Source organism: Amphiura filiformis, chromosome 19 (genome assembly GCF_039555335.1).
Source record: "Amphiura filiformis chromosome 19, Afil_fr2py, whole genome shotgun sequence".
NCBI lineage: Eukaryota > Metazoa > Echinodermata > Ophiuroidea > Amphilepidida > Amphiuridae > Amphiura > Amphiura filiformis.
In genome coordinates, this window is record NC_092646.1 from 22,280,424 (window position 1) to 22,297,098 (window position 16,675).

The 16,675-nt window shown below is 36.2% G+C and overlaps 1 protein-coding gene across 1 annotated transcript; it reads right to left on the reverse strand.

Moving 5' to 3' along the window:
* Window positions 1–3,613: 3,613 nt before the first annotated feature.
* LOC140141053 (zinc finger Y-chromosomal protein-like) lies at window positions 3,614–14,079 on the reverse strand. The gene is made up of 2 exons (XM_072162830.1): window positions 13,883–14,079; window positions 3,614–7,094 (listed from the first exon to the last, which is right to left on the reverse strand). The coding sequence occupies exon 2, from the start codon at window positions 6,977–6,979 to the stop codon at window positions 5,894–5,896; it is 1,086 nt and encodes a 361-aa protein (XP_072018931.1). The 5' UTR covers window positions 6,980–7,094; window positions 13,883–14,079; the 3' UTR covers window positions 3,614–5,893.
* Between the last annotated feature and the right edge of the window lie 2,596 nt (window positions 14,080–16,675).

A 16,675-nucleotide genomic window follows, 5' to 3' on the forward strand; every position in this document is an offset into this window, starting at 1 on the left:
CAGATGTGTACATTGTCATATGCATTGTACCACGCAATCTGATCTGAAGACACCTGTAGCGAGTTCAGTACACACACGCAGAGACACAAAGGAATCAAACCATACAGATGTGTACATTGTCATATGCATTGTACCACGCAATCTGATCTGAAAAGACACCTGTAGCGAGTTCAGTACACACACGCAGAGACACAAAGGAATCAAACCATACAGATGTGTACATTGTCATATGCATTGTACCACGCAATCTGATCTGAAAAGACACCTGTAGCGAGTTCAGTACACACACGCAGAGACACAAAGGAATCAAACCATACAGATGTGTACATTGTCATATGCATTGTACCACGCAAATCTGATCTGAAAAGACACCTGTAGCGAGTTCAGTACACACACGCAGAGACACAAAGGAATCAAACCATACAGATGTGTACATTGTCATATGCATTGTACCACGCAATCTGATCTGAAAAGACACCTGTAGCGAGTTCAGTACACACACGCAGAGACACAAAGGAATCAAACCATACAGATGTGTACATTGTCATATGCATTGTACCACGCAATCTGATCTGAAAAGACACGTGATAACTCACAGCCACAACACAACATTACATGAACCATACCAGTGTACACAATGTCAGAAAGCATTTGCATACAAATGTGATCAAACCATACAGATGTGTACATTTTAACAGAATTTTTGTCATTTATCAATATGGTAATCAAAAGAGTTTAGAATTGGGAGTTCAGACTTTCTATAACCCTTTCTATAACAATTCCTGCCATAGTGGATTGTTACTTTTAAAAATATGTACAATATTTTTGCCATCATGAGTGACACTCAAACATGTCAGTAGAACCTGAGCTCACCTAAGCCTCTTTATTTCTATTTATTTTGTATCCAATGATTTGATCTCATGTCTGGAATATCAAGACGTGAAACTATACTGTTGTTGGGTAAAAACATTGATGTTACAATGTATATAAACTGGCCTTAAAAAGAAACTTATAATTTTTCACACGGTCATATCTTACAATCCTGTCCATAAAAATGAACAAAAATGGCACTTGACAGTAACTAAACAGTTGTCCAACTGACACAACAGCAAAATGCACTGAACATGGAACAGCCTCCTGGACCACATTCACAGCCCAATAATTGGCAACCAACACAAGAAATCTGTGAGTAAATGGAATAGTGTGGAACATAACCTGTTTCTTAAAGTATGTGAAAAGCAGAAGCAGCCCTGTTCTATATACTATTCCACTAACTTCTTGAAGATGTTCATCAGGACTGTTCATGTTAAACTGATATTTGTAATTTCATACAACTAGTCCAAAAATTTCCACTTACTTGCAGACGTTTCGGAAACTCACAGTTTCCTTTATCGATGCTATTGTTGCAGTGACGATCTGTGTACAGCGTAGGCAAAGAGAGTGATAGATATAAGAGATGGATTAAGGAGGCAATCACCATCAGAAAGCGGGGAAAAACCATGAACCGAGACGAGGGGCAATACAACTTGAGTCACGTCTTTGACGATCTGATAGCTGAGAAATCAACTGGCAACTCGGTTGCTAAGCAGCAAAAATCATCTGCTGTACACAGATCGTCACTGCAACAATAGCATCGATAAAGGAAACTGTGAGTTTCCGAAACGTCTGCAAGTAAGTGGAAATTTTTGGACTAGTTGTATGAAATTACAAATATCAGTATTCCACTAACTCTTTTGAAATAATCACCTGTGTAATGAACTTGTATGCATTCTCAAAGATTTCTTTTGTTGGGTTCCAATTAATTCGCCTGTGAATGTGGTCATGGAAGCTATTCCGTGTCAGTGCATTTTGCTGGTGTGTCAGTTCGACAACTGCTTGGTTACTGACCAGTGTTGAGTAGACTATTGAAGTAATCCTGTGTGCAATTTTTGTTAATTTTTATGGACAGGATTTTAAGATATGACCTTGTGAAAAAAGTTTGTGAAAAAAAGGTTTTTTTGGAGGCCAGTTTGTAAACATTAATTAGTCATTTCCATTTGGATTTAGAGTTTCCATATATGGATATCTTTGCAAGTAAGCAAAGGAATCCAAACCAGTACCAATCTGTCAGGAACACAAACATTCTATTTCCCATAACAAAGACTTCTTCTAAGAACCGTAGATAATTTTTATCAAATGAAAGTAGTGCGTGTTGACATCATTAGATTTTTTTTTCCAACATAGGAATTCATACAGGAGGAAGACTAAATTGCACGTGTAAATTATGTGGGAAAGAGTTCAGTGATAAGTCCAATCTCTGGATGCATGTACGCCGACATGAAGGGATAAAGCCATACCAATGTACCTATTGTCAGCACACTAGTGCTGTCAAAACTGACCTACATTTGTAGCAAGGCACATATTAAGAATTCATACAGGAGAAAAACCTTCTAAGTGTGTGGCAAAGCTTTCTGCGACAAATACCATCTGCTGAACACTTGTGGGAAAGCTTTCAATTATAAAGGTGCTCTAAACCAACATGCCATGATACATACAGGAATCAGACCACACAAATGTGTCGAATGTCAAAAGACATTTGTAGCAAAATCTTGGCTAAATCGACACATGGTAACACATACAGTAGAGAAGCCATTTAAGTGTGACACTTGTGGGAAAGCTTTCAATTCTAAAGGCACTCTAAAGAAACATGCCATGATACATACAGGAATCAGACCACACGTATGTGGAGAATGTCAGAAGACGTTTGTCCAAAAAGTGCATCTGAAAACGCACATGCTAATTCATACAGAATAGAAACCATTTAAGTGTGACACTTGTGGGGAAAGCTTAAAATTTATACTAAGAGCAATCTCAAGATACATTACATTTAACACAATATATAATCAGAAATAATGGCACCAAAGTATAAATTCTTGTGTGTTATAAAATATTTACAGTATTCACACCGATATGATCTCGTATGAGTTTTAATATGAACTGTCAACCCAACACAAGAAATCTGTGAGTAATGGAATACTGCATGTGGAACAAGACCTGTTTCTTACAGAAAGTGTGTGAAAAGCATAAACAGGCCTGTTCCATACTATTCCACTTACTCTTTTGAAATAATTACCTGTGTAATGAACTTGTACGCATTCTCACAGATTTCATTTGTTGGGTTCCAATTATTCGCCTGTGAATGTGGTCACGGAAGCTGTTCCGTGTCAGTGCATTTTGCTGGTGTGTCAGTTGGACAACTGTTTGGTTACTGACCAGTGTTGAGTAGACTATTGAAGTAATCCTGTGTGCAATTTTTGTTAATTTTTATGGACAGGATTTTAAGATATGACCTTGTGAAAAAAAGTTTGTGAAAAAAGTTTCTTTTGGAGGCCAGTTTACATTAATTAGTCATTTCCATTTGGATTTAGAGTTTCAATTGATATCTTTGCAAGTAAGCAAAGGAATCCAAACCAGTACCAATCTGTCAGAAACACATACATTCTATTTCCCATAACAAAGACTTCTTCTAAGAACCGTAGATAATTTTTATCAAATGAAAGTAGTGCGTGTTGACATCATTAGATTTTGATATCAATTGAATCATTGGATGAAGTAACATGCTTACATGTAGTATGACCAGGATCTGTGGCAACCATTCCAGCAACATCATTGTTCTTTTCATGAGTTTTCCAGTGCATACTCAGAGGACCACTTGACCACTTAATGCAACAACAATCGCAAGACCAAAAACTAAACCATACCAATGTACACATTGTCAAAAGAGTTTTGCACGCAAGAGTGCTCTGACAACACATAGGAATTCATACAGGAGGAAGACTAAATTGCACGTGTAAATTATGTGGGAAAGAGTTCAGTGATAAGTCCAATCTCCGGATGCATGTACGCCGACATGAAGGGATAAAGCCATACCAATGTACCTATTGTCAGCACACTAGTGCTGTCAAAACTGACCTAGCAAGGCACATATTAAGAATTCATACAGGAGAAAACCCTTCTAAGTGTGATACATGTGGCAAAGCATTCTGCGACAAATACCATCTGCTGAACCATGTACAGCTTCTTCATCAAGACATTAAACCGCACCAATGCACAATATGCCACATGGTGTTTGCCCAAAAAAGTGCGCTGGAGCAGCACATAAGAACACATACACAGGAGAGAAACCTTACCTGTGTCAAACATGTGGCAACGGGTTCAGGACCTGTAGCGAGTTCAGTACAAATACGCAGAGACACAAAGGAATCAAACCATACAGATGTGTACATTTTAACAGAATTTTTGTCTTTTATCACACATAATAATGTGGTAATCAAAAGAGTTTAGAATTGGAGAGTTCAGACTTTCTATAACCCTTTCTATAACAATTCCTGCCATAGTGGATTGTTACTAAAAATATGTACAATATTTTTGCCATCATGAGTGACACTCAAACATGGCCATAGAACCTGAGCTCACCTAAGCCTCTTTCTTTCTATTTATTTTGTATCCAATGATTTGATCTCATGTCTGGAATATCAAAACGTGAAACTATACTGTTGTTGGGAAAAAACATTGATGTTATATAAATTGGCCTTAAAAAAACTTATAATTTTTCACAAGGTCATATCTTACAATCCCGTCCATAAAAATGAACAAAAATGGGACTTGACAGTAACCAAACAGTTGTCCAACTGACACAACAGCAAAATGCACTGAACATGGAACAGCTTCCTGGACCACATTCACAGCCCAATAATTGGCACCCAACACAAGAAATATGTGAGTAAATGGAATAGTGTGGAACATAATCTGTTTCTTAAAGAAAGTGTGTGAAAAGCAGAAGCAGCCCCGTTCCATATACTATTCCACTTACTCTTTTGAAAAAATCACCTGTGTAATGAACTTGTATGCATTCTCAAAGATTTCTTTTGTTGGGTTCCAATTAATTCGCCTGTGAATGTGGTCATGGAAGCTGTTCCGTGTCAGTGCATTTTGCTGGTGTGTCAGTTGGGCAACTGTTTGGCTACTTACCAGTGTTGAGTAGAGTATAGAAGTAATCCTGTGTGCAATTTTTGTTAATTTTTATGGACAGGATTTTAAGATATAACCTTGTGAAAAAAAGTTTGTGAAAAAAGTTTCTTTTGGAGGCCAGTTTACATTAATTAGTCATTTCCATTTGGATTTAGAGTTTCAATTTGGATATCTTTGCAAGTAAGCAAAGGAATCCAAACCAGTACCAATCTGTCAGAAACACATACGTTCTATTTCCCATAACAAAGACTTCTTCTAAGAACCGTAGATAATTTTATCGAATGAAAGTAGTGTGTGTTGACATCATTAGATTTTGATATCAATTGAATCATTGGATGAAATAACATGCTTAGTAGGACCAGGATCTGTGACAACCATTCCAGCAACATCATTGTTCTTTTCATGAGTTTTCCTGTGCATACTAAGAGGACCACTTAGTGAAAAACGTCGGTCACAAAACTCACATTGATAGGGTTTTTCACCTGTGTGTACCCGGCGATGAACACCAAGTCCCCAACTTGATGCAAAATATTTATGACAATATTCACACTGATAATGATATGGTCGCTCTTTTTTCGTATGAGTTTGAATATGAACTGTCAACTCTCCTTGTAATGAGAAACATTTCCCACAAAACTCGCATAGACACGGCTTAACACCCGTGTGTCTACGAACATGAGACATCAGTAAAAATTTGGTCTCAAAATGCTTGTGACAATACTCGCACTCGAGTCGTTTTTCTTTGGTATGGCCTATAATGTGATTCGATAGGAATCTTCTCTGTAGAAACGACTGTCCACAGATATCGCATTGGTACGACACTTTGTTACCGTGCAATTCTGTAACATGCGTTATGACTTCACCTTTTGTCGCAAATAAAATCTCACAAAACTCGCACTGATACGGTTTGCCAGCAGTGTGCGTTTTTTAAATGTAAATTCAGCTGCCCATTTTGTAAAAATAATTTTCCACAGAATTGACACGCATAATTACGTTTTCTGTGCGTACCCTCGTGTTTTGTCCGATCCTCGATCGTAACAAAGCGTCTCAAACACATGCTGCATTTATGCGGTTTTTCTGTGTGTACTTTCATGTGTCTATTATAACGACTCTTCCAATCAAAACTTTGCTCGCAATATTCGCACTGATATTGTGGTTTCTCTTTGGTGTGTATCCTTTCATGTATAATAAGGTATTCATTAGTAGCAAACACCTGTGGGCAATACCGACATTGAAACGGTGTACCATTGTGAACTCTCATGTGACGGTCAAGAGTGATTGGTCCCGCAAAACACTTACCGCATTGTTGGCATGGAAACCGTGTGTGGTACGTGTGGCGGCGTTTGTGATTATACAGCGATTTTTCATTCAAAAAATTCTGGCTGCAAAACTGGCACTTAAAAGATGTGGCGTGTATTTTACTATGCACCTGTAAGTAGCATTTAGTCGCAAACGACTCGGCACAATATTCACATTTATACGGTGTGTCCTCGCCGTGTACTTTCACGATATGATTTTCTAACCGCTTGGGCCCAGGAAGACGTTTGGCACAATATTTGCAAGAAAACTTTGATTCGTAGGAATGTCGTCGCACGTGAGACTTCAATTGCTTCTCATTCGCATATTTATTTGAACACAAGTCACACTGATAAGGTCTGTCATTGGTAACGCTTGCTTTGGTTACAATTCTGATAGATTTGATCTTACAATAATCATGATCAATATCAGCACTGAGACATTGGCTAGTTAAGAGGGCTGATCTGTTCCGGTCTCTAGACACATAACCGTTAAATAATTTCTGGTACCATGATTTCTGTTTGCGGCTAGTTTTGCTGTACTTGTATTTCTTTTTGTGTCTGTTAATATGGCGTTTCCATCTGCAATGGTCGGAGAGATTGAGTTTACAAAATGTACAGGAAAATGGCATCAACACTTTCATGTCTTCTTCAGCTCTTAGTCGTGGACCCATTGTGAAGGTGCTTATGTCTAGTCTCTAGATTGATTCTAATCAATTATTATCTCGTATTTATCACAGAATGACATCTCCATACTTCAGTTGTGTCGAGTATCGCAATTTTAAAAATCTGGGAAAAAAGAAAATTACAATTTTAAATGGACATGAATTTGAATATATCAAAAAATAAGCGGTTCTAGAACCATGTGATCCCCCTGGCTGGGCAGTCAGTAAACAGATGACCCCTGGTGACCCCGAAATGACCTTCCAAAAATTTGGCTCTAAATGTAGACTGTACTGGGTGTATCCACCAAGTTTCATGTCCAACCGACAATTTTTACTCATTTGTCCTCAGATGACCCCTGGTGACCTCAAAATGACCTTCCAAAAATTTAGCTTTAAATGTTGACTGTACCCACCAAGTTTCATGCCCATCCGACAGTTTTTACTAATTGACCTCAGATGACCCCTGCTGACCTTGAAATGACCTTCCAAAAATTTGGCTCTAAATGTAGATTGTACCCACCAAGTTTCATGCCCAACTGACAGTTTTGATTAATTTGACCTCAGATGACCCCTGGTGACCTCAAAATGACCTTCCAAAATTTGGCTTTAAATGTTGACTGTACAGTTTACCAAGTTTAATGCCCATACAAGTTTTTACTAATTTGACCTCAGTTGACCCCTCAGTTGACCCCCTGCAATGACCTTCCAAAAATTTGGCTCTAAATGTTGACTGTACCCACCAAGTTTCATGCCCATACAACAGTTTTTACTAATTTGACCTCAGATGACCCCTGAATGACCTCAGTGACCTTGACCCACTAACCAATACAAACTGTTTCTGTCTCGGGTCAAGATGCACTGACCCACCAAGTTTGAGGAACGTACGACCCCTAGTCTCCGAGAAAATAGGCGGAAGGCAAAACCTAACCAAAATGGAGACATACATACATATGTACAGTCACATACAGAAGGATACACTATCACTATATATCCCCCTCATGGCTTAAAGCCAGGGGATAAAAATATAGTTGTACAGTTCCATTTTAATATGGAGACCCTACAAAAAAATATTATACCATCTGTATAAAATGCTCCCCTTTATTAAACACACGTCCTGCAATATTTCAATGAAAAGGTGACCGATAAAAAGGTGATATATGGTCATTTTCACAGTAAAGGGTGTAACTTTTGATTTTAGGGTCAAAATTTCAAACCACTTAAATATGTTTCTGTTTACTGAAATCATGCATAGAAGCAACTTAAATTCCAGTAAAATAATGTTTCAAGGCTTAAACCTTTTGATTTCTATTAAAAAAATTGACAATTCCATAACATTTTGGTTAAAATCTAAGAAAAAATGTATTATACATAACCTCAGAAAATTATGACATGAAAGCTGGAATACATGTGAAATCCCATTCCAAAGTAAGTCAACAGATATAAGTTAAATTTTATACCATGTTTTGCTATGTTTGTAATTGCAGTTTTGAACATTTTTAACATCAAGTGTCATTTACAATGGAAATTTCCAAACCTTAAACATATTTTTTAAGTTTTAATTGGGTTCCTAAAATAATTTGAATGTCTAACTTCATGTACAAATTCTACTTGATGAAAGGAACCTCCCAGCCAAGTTTCACAGAAATTGGAGTTATTTTTTAGAATTGGTAATTCAAGCGATTTGTGTTTCGGAGGCTTCAGTTAACAACACAGGTGATCATAAAAGTAAAATATTTGGCTAGCCACTACAAGTTGACATAAAAAAATAGGTAAAAAATATCACAATTACCAATTTTCATGCTTTGCTTCTAAGTATTGAATTTCAGTTGTGACAAAAATTAAATTAACCCAGCAAGTCATTTTTTTTTTTTTTTTTTCTTCATGTTAACAATTGTTAAACATTTCAGAAGTAGTTTTTTTGAAAACAACAGTGTTGGGATCATCTAAGCTGTTATTTTCTTACGTATTGAATCAATGATTCTATGCGGCAGATATTGTAGATTTATCACATGATAATTTTTTCACCCATTTGTTAAGTATGGTGTTTTTTTGCATGTGAAGCCTCCGAAACAGGCTTTTTTGGGTATCAGTATATTTTTCAAACAAAAACCATAATGTCAAAAAAAATTTTTAATTTATGACATTCTGCACATATCAAGTAATAATTACAATGCAGATATCAGTATGAAACACACCAATTTAGATATGCATAGATGATAATTAATCTTATTGTTGTTTCGGAGGCTTCATTTGTTTCGGAGGCTTCAATTGTTAACGGAAAGTTTGTATTGGGTCCCATTTTCAAACGGTGATATATATCTCCACAATTTAAAAACATGTGACTTGGATCTACTTTGCTACATTTTGATAAATAGATTGGATGAGCTCTTTTATTTATATTTGCACAAGCTTGCTGAACAGTTTGTTTCGGAGACTTCAAAAAAGTTAACGGAAAAACGGCTCTTTGAAGTCAAGGTTTTATTTAAATTTTAAAAGCTTGCAAATCGACTAATTTTTGTTACCCATTTCATGAATCAAGAAGAAGTGAAGAAATAACCAAGAATTATGAACCAAAGCTACACCCACAAAGTTTGTTACCGGTAACAATTGTTAACGGAAAATGAAGCCTCCAAACGACAAATATCAAGTCCGGTTCTCAAAAATACAGGGCTGTTCACAATTAAATCTAATGTGGCAGTGTTTACTGAACATATGACTGTAGGCCTACTTTCAGGATGAGAAAAATTATCCATGAACTAACTGAAGAAAACACAGGGTTTTACAAAAATGTTACTGTTTTTTATAGTTTTTCAAAATGGCAATATTAGGCCAAATAAAAAAATAAACATGTTTCACGTCCCCTCCCGCTTCCTTTTTTGAGGTTTTTTCAAATAAATTTTTATTTTTTGAAATTCAGTTATAACTTTTCAAAAAATATGTCTAGGAAGTTGGGATGCTTTCTATAGCATTGTTAAGATACAAGAAACATTTTAGGAAGGTTTTGTGATCATTAGAGGGGGTGTAACTCTCAGAACAACAAATAAAAAAGGGCCTCCTCCTTTTTCCAGGCATTTTCCAGCGGATTGTACGCTAAAACAGCTCTAAGTATGGGTATTTACACCAATTTTGTGATAAAAAATAGAAAATAAAAAGCCCCTCTTCCTCCTTTTTTTTCGAAAACCGGACGTGAAACATGTTTTATTTTTTACTTAGCCTTAAGTACATTTAAGCCTGCTAAAACTGACAGCAGTAACTCCCAAAGCTGATTATGCTACCCAAGGTAGCTGCTAACTAGATGACTAATGTGGCCAAAAATCATGGAATTCTGTGGCTTTATTAGAACACTACGGATTAAAATGTCAAAAATCCAAAGTTACACCCTTTACCGTGAAAATGACCGTATACATGTAGAGCTGGCGTCGGCACCGTTTTTTAATGTCGCCATGTCGATATAATTAGTATACCGACTTCAACAGTGTGTCGACATAAAAAAATTCTTTAAAAAAAAACATCTTTTTTTTTTAATTTTCAAAAAATATTTTTGGCCAAAAAAGCAACTTATTGGCCCAAAATGACTTGTTATTCAAGGTTGGAAACCAGAGAAATACTGCTACCGTACTCAAGAAAAAACACAACATTATGCAATTTTTTTTTTTTTAATAGGTTACCCGCCCGAAAAATTTGCGGGTCCACGGGCACAAAATTACCCGAAAATGCCAGGCCTACCGCCTACTATAGGTGCACCTAACAAAACCGAATTTCTAACGGAATACGGTATGTTAACTACCAATTTTGCGCGCCGTACATATAGGCCATTGAAACTCAGTAGTCAATACTGAGTTTAGCGTCCCATTTTTTTCAGCTCATAATGAGGCAACTATTTCATTATTCATTATTTTCAAGGTTTCATTTAATATCAGCAGCCTTTTACCAATGCTTATGTGCTTTTGTTCATTCTATATCGCCAGTCCCAAGTTGATGTCATGGACAGCACGCATCATACGTTTATAAAAGTATAATTATCTTGCTTTTTGTTTTTCAAGTATTTAAACAAACTAAATGTATTCCGTAGTATACAAATCTTCTTCGCTCCAATTTGTACTAACCTCTCCGTATACATTTGAGGATTGGGGAAATGGGGGGATTGACTCATTTATACAATAACAATCATGCAGAACATTATGAAATAATTCTTGGCACCAATTTGTTAAAAATAGGTCTTTTATAGTATCTCCTAGTTAAATTATTTACAATACAAACAATGTCCATCTGGTAAAAATATTTTGGCTAGGTTAAGTTCTTGTCTACCCTGGTATCCCAAAGGTGTATGTATAATTGAAATAATTGGATAGAGCAAGGGTCAAAAATCTGTATATTTTTAATGCTTAAATATTTACATGAATTTTTCTAATAATTGTAAAGGCTTTGAAGGGTTCATCAAATGCATAAAAAAGGGTTTAAAAATAATTCCTAAATGTTTAACGGATCATGCGTGCGTTTAACAGTACATGCGTTTAACGTTCACATGCCTAGACTATACTCCCTAGTATCAGATAGGTCTGGCATTTTCGGTAATTTTGTACCCGGGTACCAAGCGCATTTTTCGGGCGGGTAACCGGGTACCAAATTTTCATATTAAAAATACAAAACATCTTGAAATTTTTTTTTTTTTAGGTCAACCATGAATGATCCTAGCATTTAGGTCTAGGTCCGGGACACTACAAAACCGAAAAAATAATTTTTTTTTAAATTTCGGTACCCGGCAGCAGGGTATTTCCGCCTGCAGGCATTGAGTTTTAAATGCGTGCGAGTGCGATTCGCACGCCGCCGCACGCCTGAAAATGCGCCGAGGTGCGATTTTCATGCGCCTAAAAAAAAAAAAAAAAAGTTTTTTTTTGGATTTAGAATGTCCCTGGAACTTAAGAATGTCCCTGAAAAAATTTTTAGAAATAAAAAAAAAAAAATTACAAAAGATTTAAAAATTATTAATTCATGTTCAAAATAGGCAAATTTATAATTGATGTTCACATTGCAACCTATTTATGATGTAAAGAAGCATACAAAACAAATGCCTTTGAAAATCATTCATAGATTATTATGTGAACATAAGTGACGAATGTGCCTATTTTAAACAAGAATTTATAATTTTTTAAATCTTTTGTAATTTTTTGTATTTTTATTAAATTAATTACAAATGACACTAGCAATTAGTCCAAGGTCCAGGGACATTCTAAATCCAGGGGAATATAAAATGTAAAAAAACAAAATTAAAAAATTACGGTAGATTGTGATATGAACACAATATACAACTTTGCCCTTTGTGCATACCAACTTGTAAAATAATTTTTTCTTGTTATTGTATTTTTTCAATTAACCACGAATGATACAAGCAAAGTTATCACCAAAGCTAATTTACAGCTAAAAGACATCTTTGCAGAATGCACCGTTCATTACCCCAGAGCTTAACCGTGGCCAATTAAAAAAAGTACATGTAGTCACAATATTGCTAAGTTTTAACTGAAAATGAAATCATAGTCATACACCAGTTTTGAAAAAAGCACACCTTGATTTATTTAGGTGTGCGATTTGCAGCACACCTAAGAGCACACCTCGGGTTATCCAGGCGTGCGATTTACAGCACACCTGTCACTTTGCAAAACTCAATGCCTGGCCCGGGTAATGTAATCTTGGTCGGGTACCCGCTAGCCCGCCCGAAAATGCCAGCCTCTATCAGATCGACAAATTCTGTTGCTTTATTTAAGCAATAGGCCTGGCATTTTGGGGTAATTTTGTACCCGGGTACCCGGCGCATTTTTCGGGCGGGTAAAAGAAAAAAAATTGTTGTTTGTTTTTTAATTTTTAAATTTCAAAATGCATTGAAATTCAATGCATTTTGAAATCATTAAACCAAATAAAAAAATTAACATGTTTCACGCCCTCCCGCTTCCTTTTTGAGGTTTCTTCAATTTTATTTTTATTTTTTGAAATTCAGTTATAACTAAAAAAAAAAGTCTAGGAAGTAGAGAATGCTTTATAGCCTTGCTAATATACACAAGAAACACTTTGATAAGGTTTTGAGATAGTTAGAGGGGGCCTATCTCTCAGAACAGCAAATAAAAAGAGACCTCCTCCTTTTTCCAGGCATTTTATTGTATGTACGCTAAAACAGCTCTAATTTATGGGTATTTACACTGAATTTGCGATAAAAAATAAAAAATAAAAAGCCCCCTCTTCCTCCTTTTTTTCAAAAACCCGGACGTGAAACATGTTTTTAATTTTACTTGGCCTAATAGAGTACCGGGTGTGACATGAATACAAATTATCAATTTTCATATTAAAAATACAAAACATCTTGAATTTTTTTAAAATTATGTTATGTAATCTCGGCGGGTACCGTTAGCCCGCCTCAAACCAGTTCAAATTTGTTCGACATTTGATGCACGCCTTGGACCTCTTTTTGTAATTTGCAGGCAAACGTAAATGTTAACCAGCAATTTATCCCCTCTAAAATTATTTTTCCATTCCCTTTTTTTTTGGGATTTGGTGGGGCGGTCTTATGCTGGTTTCATACTACCCTGCCGCTTGCCAGCTGAGCGGCGTGGCGCATACGCATTGCAGACAAACGGACACAATAAAGGCTTGTCATTGCCTTTTGGTTGAAACACCCTCCCTGCCATTCGCTGCACTTTTTTTTTTTTTTATCCTTTTTTTTAAATTTTATATTGTGTAATTTTTGATGTAACTTATGTGCAATATTATATTTTTTGTAATTCTGTGCCAGTGATAAAGTGTAATAAATAAAATTAAAAAATTTTAAATAAATAAATAAAAAGTGGCTTTATGTTGAGAATTACTTGGTCTTGGGTTGTCGAATTCGACACCAGACATGCAGACGTGCAGACGTAAGCTTACCTCGAGCTACTCGGTGATTCCAACGTTCAGAGAATGGTTATAAGTAGTCAAGAACTACCTCTACTAAAAGCTGATTGTCGAGAGACAAAGAATTTACGGTTTGGTTATTTATATTAGCAATTTCGCCGCTTTTCGCGTGCTTTTGCTGGATAGCCCAGGACTAAAAAGTTGGTGGAAAGTTAATCGATGTATCGACGATATCGATCCTTTTCAAGAGAATTTTTTTGTATCGAAAATTGTGTTTAAGGGCTGACATCCTGAATATTGATTTTTGTAAACAATACAACAATACGATCATGATACGATTCCCGATCCGCAAAGAACTGATGCCAGAGAAAGAAGGAAAAAACTCCTTTCTCATATCTTGATGTGAAGAATTTAACAGGGTGTTGATAATTAGTTCAATACACTATCAAGAAGGCTAACCAAAATTAAAACGACTGATCACAGGTAAGAAGAACCGGGAAAGACTTCATGGGAGGTAGTCAAGAAGAGATCGGTGACGAATTCAACAACCAGGCATATGCATGTACATGTACTAGGACTGCTAGGTTTGTAGATACATTGTTTCTGCTTCTGCTCTACTGGCTGTGGCTGGACTCGGTTAGAGTATGATGCCAGGCTTGTGCGGGGGGTGAGGGCGAGATGGCCGAGCGGTTAAGGCATTGCGCTGCCGGCCGGGAGATACGATCGACGAGGGTTCGAGCCTTGGGTTTGCCTTATGTGAAAATTCTCTTCCCTCCCGAAAAGTTCCTATATGGTCAGAAATCCTTCAATTCAGTTCAGAAATTTAATTTCAGAATTAATTGAAGAATTTCTTCTCGCTCCCATACACTGCTTTATATCACGTGCAGATATAGGTAGTGTGTGTGCTTCGTCTGTGATTCGGAAGTCACGTAAAGCTGTTGGTCCCGTGTACAGGAAGAGTCAAACCCTGTGCACGTTAAGTGTCAGAGCTATTCGAAAAGAGAAGGGGGACCATCCCCGGTTCTGATATCTGCAATCAATCCTAGGTTCCAGGATCGTGGATCACTGTGCACGTAAAGCCCGTGCGTTGATACTCAACCATTTGAGGTAAGCACGTATAAGGAAGGAAGGGGTGTGAGGATTACTGACTTAGTTGCTGCTTTAAAAGTGTTGAATGATGTTGCATTTACAATGTTCAGTTGTCAGGGCATTCCACTCAACTACAGCAGACACTAACCTTAAACATCATTTTCAGAGGCGCGGAAGTACACCAAATTGGTGTCGGGTGACCTTTGACATTCTTTTGTGGCGAGTGCATGGTCTTTCAATTCACATCGAGTGCCCTTGACAGGCTTGACTATGCTTCAGTGGTCATGAAAGAATTCAAAAGATAACCTCTGCCCCAATAATCCCAAGCTATTGTCTGAAACTGCACCTCGGAAGATGTATGGTATTAAAGAACTCAGTCCTCAAATGATAGTCATATAATGACCAAAAGATCAGTGACTGACTATCATTGAAGACTGAATGCCGCAGTCTACAACTACAGTTCTGGAGAAAAATGAGTATTTGTTGATGTCCAGGCGAGCACTGAGGGTGATGTATATGCAGTAAAATAATTTTAATAAATATTTGTACACATGTTTTTCTCCCACCACAGGGAATAAAAATGAAAAAAAAAAAAAAAGTCTATAGCAATTATAGCTGGTCATTTTCACGGTAAAGGGTGTAACTTTTGATTTTTTGGGTCAAAATTTCAAACCACTTAAATATGTTTCTGTTTACTGAAATCATGCATAGAAGCAACTTAAATTCCAGTAAAATAATGTTTCAAGGCTTAAACCTTTTGATTTCTAATAAAAAATTGACATTTCCATAACATTTTGGTTAAAATGTAAGAAAAATGTATTTTACATAACCTCAGAAAATTATGACATGAAAGCTGGAATACATGTGAAATCCCATTCCAAAGTAAGTCAACAGATATAAGTTAAATTTTATACCATGTTTTGCTATGTTTGTAATTGCAGTTTTGAACATTTTTAACATCAAGTGTCATTTACAATGGAAATTTCCCAACCTTAAACATATTTTTAAAGTTTTAATTGGGTTCCTAAAATAATTTGAATGTCTAACTTCATGTACAAATACTACTTGATGAAAGGAACCTCCCAGCCAAGTTTTACAGAAATTGGAGTTATTTTTTAGAATTGGCAATTCAAGCGATTTGTGTTTCGGAGGCTTCAGTTAACAACACAGGGGATCATAAAAGTAAAATATTTGGCTAACCACTACAAGTTGACATAAAAAAATAGGTAAAAATATCACAATTACCAATTTTCATGCTTTGCTTCTAAGTATTGAATTTCAGTTGTGACAAAAATTAAATTATCACAGCAAGTCATTTTTTTTGTTTCGAGGCTTCATGTTAACAATTGTTAAACATTGCAGAAGTAGTTTTTTGAAAACAACAGTGTTGGGATCATCTAAGCTGTTATTTTCTTGTGTATATTGAATCAATGATTCTATGCGGCAGATATTGTAGATTTATCACATGTTAATTTTTTCACCCATTTGTTAAGTATGGTGTTTTTTGCATGTGAAGCCTCCGAAACAGGCTTTTTTGGATATCAGTATATTTTTCAAACATTAACCATAATGTCAAAAATTTTTTAATTTATGACATTCTGCACATATCAAGTAATAATTACAATGCAGATATCAGTATGAAACACACCAATTTAGATATGCATAGATGATAATTAATCTTATTGTTGTTTCGGAGGCTCATTTGTTTCGGAGGCTTCAATTGTTAACGGAAAGTTT